This window comes from Xiphophorus maculatus, chromosome 15 (assembly GCF_002775205.1).
Source record: "Xiphophorus maculatus strain JP 163 A chromosome 15, X_maculatus-5.0-male, whole genome shotgun sequence".
Taxonomy (NCBI): Eukaryota; Metazoa; Chordata; class Actinopteri; order Cyprinodontiformes; family Poeciliidae; genus Xiphophorus; species Xiphophorus maculatus.
The window spans coordinates 16,166,981-16,179,604 of record NC_036457.1 but is presented as its reverse complement, the minus strand read 5'-3'; the positions used below and the strand labels follow the sequence as shown (position 1 = coordinate 16,179,604).

At 39.0% G+C, this 12,624-nt stretch overlaps 1 protein-coding gene across 5 annotated transcripts in view; it reads left to right on the top strand.

Moving 5' to 3' along the window:
• The window catches only part of LOC102223049 (ena/VASP-like protein), a 40,155-nt gene extending 27,995 nt beyond the window's left edge, over positions 1–12,160 (top strand). For 3 of the 5 annotated variants that reach the window (XM_023347731.1, XM_014471231.2, XM_023347729.1), the window contains exons 4-13: positions 4,524–4,590; positions 7,693–7,763; positions 7,897–8,138; positions 8,240–8,337; positions 8,945–8,984; positions 9,174–9,225; positions 9,337–9,394; positions 9,497–9,557; positions 9,794–9,851; positions 11,153–12,160. In XM_023347731.1, the coding sequence (XP_023203499.1) occupies positions 4,524–4,590; positions 7,693–7,763; positions 7,897–8,138; positions 8,240–8,337; positions 8,945–8,984; positions 9,174–9,225; positions 9,337–9,394; positions 9,497–9,557; positions 9,794–9,851; positions 11,153–11,223 (818 nt within the window). In that variant the 3' untranslated portion in view covers positions 11,224–12,160. Of the gene's footprint in view, positions 1–4,523; positions 4,591–7,692; positions 7,764–7,896; positions 8,139–8,239; positions 8,338–8,944; positions 8,985–9,173; positions 9,226–9,336; positions 9,395–9,496; positions 9,558–9,793; positions 9,852–11,070 lie in introns of all 5 variants that reach the window. The other 2 variants (XM_014471232.2, XM_023347730.1) reach the window with 2 other exon arrangements.
• The last annotated feature ends 464 nt before the right edge of the window (positions 12,161–12,624 follow it).

Here is a 12,624-nt window from a genome sequence, read left to right as displayed (position 1 = left end):
ATTGACATTGTAGATTCACACTGAAGGCATCAAAACTGTGAATAACACATGTGGAAATATGCACTAAACAAAACAATGTAAAACAACTGAAAATACCCCTTATATTCTAGTTTCTTCAAAGTAGCAACCTTTTGCTGTGATTACTGCTTTGCACACACTCTGCATTTTCTTGATGAGCTTCAAGAGGTCGTCACCTGAAATGGTTTTCACTTCATAGGTGTTGCCCTGTCAGGTTAATAAGTGGGATTTCTTGCCTTATAAATAGTCATGAAAATAAAGAAAATCCATTGAATTAGAAGGTGTGTCCAAACATTTGGTCTGTACTGTATATATATATATATATATATATATATATATATATATATATATATATATATATATATATATATATATATATATATATATATAAACATGTTTCTTTGCTGTCCAAACAGGTGTGTCTGCTGCGCCCTCTGGTGGTGAGGTGGGTTCAAGCGTGACCTTGGGTCTTCACTGAGTTTGTGATGGATTTACTTCATGAGTCGAGTTTAATAAACCCACACAGACACCTTGATTTGATTTTATTCAAATAAGATGCCACAAAAATGTTAATTATCTGAATTAATTTACAGCTAGTTCTTTATAAGCTTATCTGCTTAACTAACTAGGACCTCTTCTTTCATGTTAAGGGGGAAAAAAGATGGCGGAATATATTGAAACCTGTACATTCCAGGGAACTTAAAGGTTACATTTCTGATTTGTAATTCAAGAAAACCAGTAAGGACCTGGTCATTTCCGTAAAAGTATGCAGTAACCAGTTAGCTTCATGAAGCAAGCTATTTCAAATTTCGAGAATGTGTCAAGCTTTGCAATATAGCATATAAGTTAAACTGGGTGTATTTAATGAATATAATGCATTTGACTGTAAATCAGTTTGCAAAAATAATTTCAAATAATTCAGTTATTAAGAAAAATAATACTGGTAGTTGGGAGTAAGACTTTATAAAATTACTTGCAACAAACGTATTGTGTGGTAAACATAGCTGTAAAATGTTTTTTGTGGATGAAAAACATAAAGCAAAAGTGATCAAATAAAAAAAAGATGATCTTCCATCACTTCTCAGTTCTCAACATTTTCTGTACTCTTCTGCTAAGACGTGCATTTACTGTGAAATATTACTGAGTTTGTCAAGTATGCGTAGAATCGTGACGTTGATACATTATATTTCTTACTCTAAGCAGGTTGAGTTTAATTTTGGAAACAAAAAAATGATGAGTGAGATGAAGCCCGTGTTATTCAGAGAGGCCGGGTCTCCTTCACTGCTCAGCATAGAGAAAAGCCGACCTTTTTGAAACATTAACCCGAATTGCTCGCTACGCGGCTGCTGCTGCTGCCGGTGTCATTTACATGAAGATGACAGACGATACCGTTGACTCAGTGGAGTAGATAGGAGGGCAGGTGAGGAGAGGAAGAAACGTGGGTAGGGAGGTGATGGATGGGGGCGATGGTGAGGATGAGGAGGAGTAAAGGTAGCTTAAGGCAAGAGATGGTCAGAGGAGAGTGTGTCTGTCGGTGTCTCTGTCTCTGCTACGGCCGGTTCCTCTTCTTCAGCATGTCGTGTAGGTAAAAACAACAAAAATGTGCCTGCTGTGTTTCTGTCTGCGGTAAAAGCTGTGCTTGGTTTGTGTTTTTAAGTTTGCTTGTGTTTGTGTGTGGGGGAAAAAAACGAAGCAAAACATTGGTTTGTGAAGAACCACAGCAGAAATTATTTACCGGAAAATGCCAATAGTTCCAAGTTGACATTTGCCAAAACATTTGGATAAATGTTATGGTTACCTAATTAGAAAGTGATAATTTGAAGTCCTCCGATTTCTTATTAAGCTTCTCATGACTAACATTGAGTCAAAGAAACATTTTCAGGCCTCAACTAAATTTGTTCAACTATGGCCCTCAAACTTGCAAGAAGTAATTATTACTATCAATGATTTGCAAAGTGAATACAAAATAATAATAATAATAATATGTAGAGTTGGTAAGCACCAACAGCCAAAAAGATGAATTGCTCAGATAAATTGTGAAAACTGTGTTTGGTTCAACAAAGATTAAAGGAGGAGAAAATTATGAGAACTTCCAGTTTAAAACAGCAGCAGGGAACAGAGAACTATTTAGACAAAGCTGGTGACAAGTTCTGCTAAAATGGATCAGAGAATAACATCAAACCCAGTTTAATTAGATTATAATTTCCTAAAAAACAATGGGATTAGTTAACTGATAATTACTATTAGCAATACAGGCAACATCATTTCTTTGGATTTTTGGATTTTTTTCTTTGAAACATTTCCCACGTGTTCACAAAACGGTACTGTGTTTGTGAAAATGGGATACAAACAAGTCAATGTGTTTTTTTAAGACAGTTACTAATAAGCTGCCGCTAAGCACAAGCAGCCATATTGGATTTAGAAGTCCGTCCTGGCCGGAAGAAAACTATATCCTTCAAAATGTAACAGAGGATGTGCAGGCATTTGATCAAAATGCTGACGAAGGGACCAACGGAGGCAGATTAAAATATTCCGGTGCTAAACATTGTATGACACCCAATCAAGACACCGGCATGTCATTAGCGTACAACCTTACTTTTTCATACTTTTGAGAGAGACTCCAAAGAGACTAGAGCAGAGTACATCAGGCGGGGCGTCAACATGATGAACATGTCAGTAAGGGTCAGAAACTCATTTGTTGTGTGTGTTTTAATAGTAAGTCTTTAACCTTTAATTGAATATGTGTATCTAAAGGTAAACTGTTTGGCACTCTGCTACACTTAACATGCAGAACTAAGGGGAAGAGCTAAGTCTTGGTGAAATGGGACTCACCTGGTGTCAGTGGGTCCATGACTCGCCTGATGAAACTCATTTTTTGCCTGAGTATTTTAAGGGGAAATGCGACACATGCTTCAGATGACTGTGGCAGTAGATGTTTGATGTTTTGACGTCACTTTCAAATCGTTTGATGTGTCCGTCTTCTGTTGGACATTAAATTAAGCGATTAAAAGTGTTGTCAATGAGGGCCAATTCAATTTTAGACTGACTCCTTTAAAAAAAACAAGAGAGCTATGTTTTGATGTTTCTGTCTTAAAAAACAAGAAAGAAAATGACTCCATATGGATAAATACAAAGTTCCTTGTTCGTTTCTAAGGTAAACACCAGACCTACTGTGCTCACATGTCTACAAACGGGTGAATCACCTGACACCAGGTTTGACTCGCGTCCTTTAATTCAGCCTGTGTTATTTTCGGATCTGTGTTACTTGATCAATGGCAGCCATTAGCCAAAGCCGCTTTCATCAGAGAGCAGTGGCCGTGAAAGCCGTAGCGCTATTACGTAAAGCAACACTTTTCATTAGATTAGGACAGGATGTGGCGAATGTGAACAGTTTTTTTAGTCCCTGCTTTGTTTCATGGCTCTCTGTTGAAGAAGAAATCCACCAGATCACAAAAGAGAAACCGTGAAACACTTCAAGATCCAACGATCACAATCGTACTTCATCCTAATACTCATTTCTTTATAGAAGCACTTTACGTTTATATGTACGAATGTCTTCTTGATTCTTCGGTGACACATTTAATAACACTGCTGAGGGAGTTCAATCAAACTGGAGGCTTCATTGTAAAAAGACGATGGATCCCTCTGATTTTATTGTAATCCCTCAGCTTGAAGTGGCTTTTGCTCCCATCTTATCGCGTCTTGAAGTAATCACCCTATCTGGTTCTCCATCTGTAGATCTCCCTAATGGTGTTAAAGGGATTACATTGCAGGGGCCCTGCAGCGCAAACTGTAAGAAGACAAACAGACTTTTTAGTCTTTTTCGCCTTACGATGCACCTTGAAGTTTTTTTTTTTACTAATGTACAACCACAAGCTTCAAGGTGTTCAAATGAGATTTTATGTGATGGACCGACACAAGGTTGTGCATTAATGTGAAATGGAAAGTAAATGGTAATCTCCTCTCTGATTAATACCCTGTTAGCTTAGGTGGACGGCTGCGTCTTCATAAGCCTGCAGTTGTGCCAAACCCCGTACCGTCATACTCCGTGTGAACTGGAAGCCACGGATTGTTTCCCTTCCGTTTCACGATCGTCTACCGCTTTGTGTCGGACTATTGCAGAAAATCCCAGCGGAACAAAACAAAGTTTTGTTGGTGTGACGCCGAAATCCTTTTGCAAGGCGTCTCGCACTGCGGAACAAAAAAAAGCCAAAGAGCACATCCCTCCGGTGTTTAACTTGCCTTCACAAGAACTTGATGAATCAATCTGCGCTCATTTAAACTGCGGATTTGTATGCTTTTCACCCAGGATTAGTCAGTACCCCCACAAAGAGGTGACATAATGGTTAACTCCTGCTTAATTCCCCTGTCACTTGGGTGGTTAATTGTCTTGACTGGCACTAATTACAATGAACATCCAAGGCGTTAGTAATGGATTGTTGAGCACAGCGTTTGCCTCATCCGCATTTCTCTCTCTGCCTTTTTGCTCCGGTTTGATTCTGCAGGTCCAGCTGTCCAGCGGCAGGTCCAGAACGGCCCCACTTCGGATGAGATTGATGCTCAGAGAGCGAGGTGAAACACATTCACTCGGACACTCACTAATGTCAGCGCAGCGCCGGCTGTAGCGTCAAAACATGACACCTCTGGGGTTTGGACTTGCTACATGAGGCAAAAAAAAAAAAAAATGACAAAACGAAAAATCTTATAAAACTTACACTTTGTTTTTAGCTCCTATTTTATTAGTGTGTTTAATTGAGTCAAATTTCTTACTTGCATGAAATGTTACTGTGTGTGTGTGTGTGTTGTTTTTTTTTTCTATGTTTAATCAAAACAGGTCTGCGTTGTAAACGAGATCTTGTTAAATCTTGTTAAAGTTACACAATCCATTTCTTTCACTGGATTATATTGATAAAAGGAAACTTGGAGTTTGTTTTTTTTATGTGTTATTTGTTTTGTCATCGTTTTTTGAGATGCTGATTGATTCATTTCACACTATTAAAACAGAAAGGCGACAGAAAGAGAGAGCAAAAAGATATGTCAGAAAAATTCTGATGTATTTCCCCCCTTTTTTTGTCTTTTTCTAATTAAAAATAAATTCAAATCACCCAGCACGACAGTAGTGCGTCCCTGAAATTTCACGCAACTTTCTACATAAAGTTTTGGACAACAGAGCTAATTATTAATTAAATTTTTTTTTTCTTTTGCACTAGTTGCCTTTATTTGAACTACAATTTGACAGAAAAGAGGCTGGAAAGAGAAGCAGTGTAATCCAGGACCAACATAGCCACCTGGCGGCCATATTTGAACCATTTTTAATCAAGAATTAGATTACTTAAATATGCCTAAAGAAAGACCTTTAAAAAAAGAGAAAGGATACAAGGACGGGACATAAAAAGATTCCTTTACCAACTTATACATGATGCAAATTTGATTTAAAATAAAGAGAATTCAAACTTTTTTTTTTTTCTTTGTTTTGCAGCTGGTCCCTAAATTTGTTGCGTTAGATGTCATGCTATGACATGTGGCAAAAAGGAATAGGGAAAAAAAAGACTTTTATATTAAGTGGAAAAGTAAACTTGGATGGTTTATTTTGCAGGCACCTCTGTGAGGCAAAGGTTTGAAAAATATTTCAGGGAAAGGACTCAAAATCTTTCAAGATTTATCGGACTTTGTATCTATGACAAACAGAAACATGAGGCCACTGGATATGGGCAGGAAAGTGGTCCATATTATCAAGATTTGGTCAGAAGAACCAAATCATAAAACATTTTCAATCTCTTAACAACTAATAAACACATTCAGATTTAACTGTGCATTCTTCCATTCACTCCTCCGCAGTTACTTAGCTTTAAACCTGATCAGGTTATCCATCCATGTTCCATGCACACTCATCCTTTCAGTTATTTAAAGTGTATAAATTTAAACGATAAAGTATAAGACTAAACGGGAACAGTTACACTGAACCAAGACACCAGCACTGGTTTACAAAAGGGTTGATCTAAAATACGCTTTTGCGCCATGATTAGTAAAAATATTGATATCACACAAACTGAATTAATGAGTTTAGATGTGATTTTGCTGACAGAAATGAGCAGCGCTGACATTTCCTCAGCTTTGTGTTCATGCTGCAGCTCTGCTCTGCTAATAGGAAGCTGTCGTCTCCTGAGGAGAGGAAAACAGTCAGAGTGACAAGGAGAAAACCGAACTGGAAAGGAAGAAAGGATTCTTGGCTATATTTAGAGCTCTGCAGCAGTGTTGTGACATTTGAGGCGCCGATATCTGAAACAGTTGCAGCTCTCGGGTTCTGCTGCGTGCACCGCCATCGGCTTGTAATAATCGCAATTGGAAAAAAAGGTGGAAGGGCGAATGAGCGATTCCTTCTCTTCCTTTGCAAAAGCACAACTGGCTCTTTCGTTTCAGTTTCAGTTCCCCAGCTCGCTGGCTGATCCGAACGCCAGATCCCAGGTTTTAGAGGGACACACATTGTAGAAAATGGAGTGGGTCCCATGTCCGCTGAACTATTCCCAGGGTCGGAGCTGCGCTCGTGGCGGGAGATTGTCTCTGCTGTCACATCAGACGCTCTGCTGTCTCAGCTCGTCTCCCGTCCAACTCACGGCTGGATGACTCTGCTTAACTTCCCACAAGCTGTCTCCTTCCCTCCCCTCCTGGGTTGTGACATACATATGCTTTGTGCATTATAAAAGAGCGCATGTCACAAAAAAGAGGGAATGAAAATGTGATTTTCGTAAGGACAACTGTGGAGACGTTTCCTTGGCTGCCAGATGTTTTCCATTTGATTTAAAGGAACCTGTGCGGCCGACTGGATGTTTTGAATCACCTAAATGAATGTTTTCTCCAGAATGGTCGAGACAGCATCTTGCTTGTTTAAATTGCAAAAAGGGTTTTGTTTTGTTTTTTAACACCAAAATCAGGACGTTGCAGAAATACCTGGACTTATTCAAAGCACTTCTGCGTCGCTCCTTTAAATAATGTCTGCTTTGTTTCAAATGCATGATTTATGTATTAGTTGTTAATCTTTAACTTGTTTCTTTAACCCAGTGCCAAAACAATGTGGCATTAGGTAAAGATATATGTATTTTTTTCACATTAAATCGACTTATCCAAAGATACAGGTGGATAAAATTAACAATAGATAGACCGGGAAGTTATTTTTGGAGGTTTGTTGGAGAACGACAGCGTCGTGGCGGCCAGGAAATAAAGCGGATGGGTCAGGGAGGAAGTAGTGGAGACTATAAATCTGAGATAAGAAAATAAAAATCCAAATTTGGAACACCCTGTGGAGCTTTGCTCAGTCCATTATTGTCATCATCAAACTCTGTAGAGTTTAGCCCAACTGCAGACCTTCCCTGAAAACACCATCCCTGCAGTAGAACATGGTGGTGGAGGCATCATGCTACGGGGATGACTCTCCTTTGCACAAGCATTGAATCTAATTGCAAAAAGCAGAAAAGCTGTTAAACTGGAGCAAAGTGAAACATGAAAAAAATTCAAGAGGTCTGAGTTCAGCTCTAAAGATCCTCAGCTGTTTGTGTGAAGTGGTTGTCTCAACTGTTTTGGTGCTGGAATTGAATCAAATATTCAATGATTATGGGGTTGTTGTTTGTTTTTATCGGATGCTGAATTAGCAGCTGTGTTTTCTCCATTTGCCTTCAGGCAGATGATGGAACAGCAGCAGCAGCAGATGCAGGCGCACATGGAGCGGGAACGACGGTCCTCCAACTCAGGTGTACACACCCAGGACACTTAAAGTTTCTACTTTCTCACTCACACACAGAAAAAAAAAAGAATTGAAGCCATCATTAGCAGCATCCTGAGGTAAATAAAACATCTTCTTCACCTTTGACTCGATGTTTCCAGGTTCTCCTTTCCAAGGCCACCCTGCTGTGCTCTCCGTAGCCCCACCTGTAGTACCTCCACCTGTAAACATGGGCGGCCCTCCCCCTCCTCCGCCGCCACCGGGCCCCCCGCCGCCATCAGCGGCGGCCCCTCCTCTTCCTCCTCCACTGCCTATAGGAGGAGGCAGCCAGGGGGACGAGGGCCCCGCACCAACCGGCCTCGCTGCAATGATCGCTGGAGCCAAACTTCGCCGTGTCCAAAGGGTAAGAGCATGACGTATTCGTGTTTTTTTTTATGACACATACGATGAATTGTTCTTTTGGTCATGATTGAAAAGCCGTCTAAAGTAAGTTCTGTGTGTCAGCCTGAGGACGGCTCTTCGGGTACCAAAAATGAAGCCAACCGAACGAGTGGAGGAAGTGGAGGACTGATGGAGGAGATGAACGCTCTCCTGGCTCGAAGGTCAGCGCAATCGACCCGAAAAAAAATCCTCCTTTCTTCCCCACCCTCCCCCCTTCCTTCTTTCTTTCTTTACATCCCTATCTTTCTTCCTTTCTCTCTTTTTTTCTCAATTCATTGGTCTCAAGTGGCTTTTATATTTCATGTAGTCTATACAAAAAATAAAGAAGCTAACTGCAAATTGTAAAAAGATTTTTGAGCGAAAACTCAAACAATCGCAACATACGTGACGTTGCGGAGGAAACAGTCGACACAATGTTCACTTTAATGGTTCAAGTGTTTGTTTGTTTTTTTTTGGTGATGACCTGACTGTGTTTTTCTCTCAGTGGTGTTTTAATAATGTGTTTTCTGTGGTTGATGGTCAGTTTGATTTTAACTCTGCGTTTATGTGAATCCGTCTTAGGGCGTAAAATTCTGATGTCATAATGTCTAGTCATTGACAAGTAAATGTGTTTCTTAATTTTTTTTTTTTTTTTAAGTTTTCTTTCTGTCTATCTTCCTTTCTTTCTGTCTTTCGTGTCCACAGTCTGTTTGACACACAAAATTGCCATTTATTTATTTATTTGGGTGAAATATGTCATTCTTAATTGAGGCTTCTTCTTTCCCCCAGAAGGAAAGCGGCTTCAGAGAAGCCTGACGACAGCCAAAACGTAAGTGGACAAGCAGCAGTGATGGATTGAAATTGTTCAAAATGTCAGTCAGAGCTGTACGCCTGATGACGATGGTGGTGATTGCACAATCAAAACGGCGTCACTTGTCAGTACTTGCTGAGATAAATGTAATTTCAGTGCAACAAAGCTGAAAAGCCATATTCTTTTTTCTCCCACCTTTTACCCCAGGATGATGCAAACTCTTCGTCACCCAACACTCGGGGTGCGCAGAATTCCACAGGTGGGAAACGACGTTGGAGCTGCACAAGCTGCTCATTCGCCAATCATCTGATTGTCCAGCAGCGGGGGGGGAGGGAAAAATAAAACATCACATTTTGCTTTTGCCACACAGACGGAGCGAGGAAGCCCTGGGACCGAGCGAACTCTGCAGACAGGTCGATGGTTTCAAGGTGAGAGCCGGGGAAGCTCATTTCACACGAGGCCTAAGAAGGACAGCAGCCGTCAGTGAAACAGATGATTTCCTCAAAAAACAAACATATTTTATCCCACAGGTTACGAACAGCAGGAAGTGTCAGCGACGCAGACTCGTTAGATCTCGACAGGATGAAGCAGGTGAAGTGAAACCGAACTGCTCAAAACTGCATGGCAGCACGTTTGGAAAACCGATGCAATGTTAAATATGCTGGTTTATATTCACAGCAAAAACTGTCTGTTCGCCACAGTTTTTACTTTTAAATGCCACCTGATAATCTACGCATCACCTCGATTACGTGACGAGTTCTCATTTGTTTCCTGTGAACTTCTGTTTCTACTGTAAATAAAGAGAACGTCAACTTCTTGTTCTACAGGAAATCTTGGACGAGGTTTTCCGCGAACTGCACAAAGTGAAGGATGAAATCATTGATGGTGCGTTTCATTTTTAACACCCTTGCCATTGGAATATTGCACCCGGTTGATTTGCACCAGTCTAGCCGCTTATGTGCTTTTGTAACCACTAGGTTGCACTAGATACCTAGAAAAGTAAATGCAACAATTCAAATAGATTGGTCTGAATGCTTGCAGTAATACATGCCATAAGATCAAACAGATGTAATTTTGAGCAGAGTTGTGGTAGTTGGATAGAAAATCTGCATTTGTAATGAGTAATAAATAATAAATAACATGTTCGAAAAATCTGTATGAATACATAATTAATATGGGCAATTAACCAATAATGTTCAATTATTGTTTAAACCTGTTATATTGGCACATTTTAGTAAAGAAATGTAAAAAGTCGCAAAGGTATTTGTTTTATTCCAGCTGTATTTCCCACTGAAGAATTGATCCAGTTTGCTAAAGCGAGATTTGGAGATTGATTTCATCTCCATTATCGTCCTTCCACTGAGCGTCATGGCAACACAGACTTAGGGCCTCATCCATTTTTAATTTTTGAGTAGATATGGACAGGTTTAGATGAATAACTATCTTGTTATTTTCCAGTCTCATGAAGAGCAATATAAGCGTTTTAGCCCAATCGTTCACTTGTCTTTACCGATAGTAGGCTTTTTTTTTTATTTTCTGATAAACTAAAAATAGTAAAGCATAAATTTAAAAAGTGCTTCAGTTTCATTTTTCTTAAGAGGATTTTTAAGGAAGCTAAGAATTGTGGGACCACAAAAAAAGAGAGGAAAAACAAGAAGAACAATTAGAGATGTTGTTTTTCCTGGAGGCCGAAGTTAGCTGCTCCCCCAAGGCTAGCAGATTTTTGTCATCACATCAGCGTCCATGTTGCAACATGTTTTCACATGAAACATTGTTCCATAGACGCCTAAAGTCAAGCAGTGATTACAGTTTTGTAGAGGTTTATTAGAGAGCGTTTCCATGAACAGGTAGAAATATTTTTTTTCCTTTAGATTGGAAGTAAAATAGCAGGTTCCCTTTAGTCTCACCACATCTCCAGATGCGAGGGAAACGGTTTTATTTTTACTGAAACCTCTTGGAGAGCAAGATCATAATATGCACATGACTGACCCGCGTCAAAACATGAGAAATGTCCCTCTGAAATCGATTGTATCTGTCTCTACAGTAACTTACCTGAGTGGAGTTTAACCCCCAACTTATTTCCCCGTCTTCTCTCTCCACACAGCCATTAGAAATGAACTCAGTCGAGTTAGCACGACATAAACTTTGAGAGCTGAATCGCTTTTTCAAACCATTGCCCCCTGCAGCCGCTGCTGAGGCCCTGAAGACGAGGAGGAGGAGGAGGAGGAGAAGTCAGGAACAGAGGCCCAAACTGTGACATCCACGCGTCGTGTTTGGCGACGCGGCGCCGTTACTGTAGCGCCTCGGCCGCGTCTGCGTAACATTTGGTTTGTTTGTTTCTACCGTGAAAGGGCCACATTCTCGCACTGATTGCTCCGTTTTGTTAACATGTTTCGTCTTGTTTGTCTGCCCGTCTCTCCTCTCTGCCTTTTGGTCCAAAGGAAATTTATGAAATATAAAATTATTTTATTAGTTGTTGTTTTTTTTTTTTTCTTTTTTGGAATTTATTTGAAATATTTTTTGTTAATATAATTTTTCCATGATTATTATTATTATTATTATTATTATTATTATTATTATTATTACTATCATTCTAATGATAAAACGAGATGGAATAAAATAACTGTAATATTGGAAAAATTACGATAGTACTGTAAAGATAATGTTTTATTGCACATCAATGTAAGTCTGGGATTTATTTTGTATTTTATACATTGTTTATATTTAGTTTTGTTTGATTTAGATTCACAAGCAGTCCCTTTTTTTTTCTTTTTGCTTTTCACCACCTGACCTGAAATATTATAAATACGTTTATTTTTCTTTTTTTTTGTTATTTTTCCCTTTCACCAACACCAAGTACATTTGGACCCACCACAGAAACTTAAACAAAAAAAAAAGGGAAGAAGAAAAATAGCCTACAACGTGAAACCAAGAACAAAAATAAACTTCTTTTGATAATGCAATCTTCTGAGGTAAAAAAATGAAAAATAAAAAAAATAAAAACAAAACACCAGAGTATTTGTGATCATGTTGTTAATAAAAAATGTTTATTGGCTGCAAAGATACAGTGAAGTATTGTTCATTTTATTGTCTCCCTTTATGACAAAGTGCTTCCTAGTTTGAGGAGGGGGAAAAAACAAAATGAGTTTCAAATGAATTCAAATAAAACTGTGAACAATGTCTTGGATAAATCAGAGTGTCGTGTTCTTTTGTGCGTTTTGTTTTGGTGATTAAACAGGGATCACAAAGTGAAACCTGCTGCAAATCGGGAATGAAGGCAACAACTGAGCTACTCGCCTTTTTTGTCTTTAATATTTAAGGTTGAAAACAGTTACAATGCAGTAGCATGCAGATAACTTACATCAAATATAAATGAAGAAATAGGCTACCTGAGCCAGATACAAACGTCAGACTGAAAAATGTTTTTGCTTTACGCTCAACCCAGTATGGAGGGCCAAAAGTGACTTAGTGATTTAAGTAAAACTGGAAACGTGCAAGAAATAAACAAGTGTGTCCATAATTATTTATCTGCCATTATTTTCTTACATACTTTATTGTAAGAAAATAATTGCATAAATCATTTGAACATTAAATATGTTAAAGGCATATTTTAATGTCAGTTATTTCAGCATCCATTTGATAATTTTATACAGTGCAT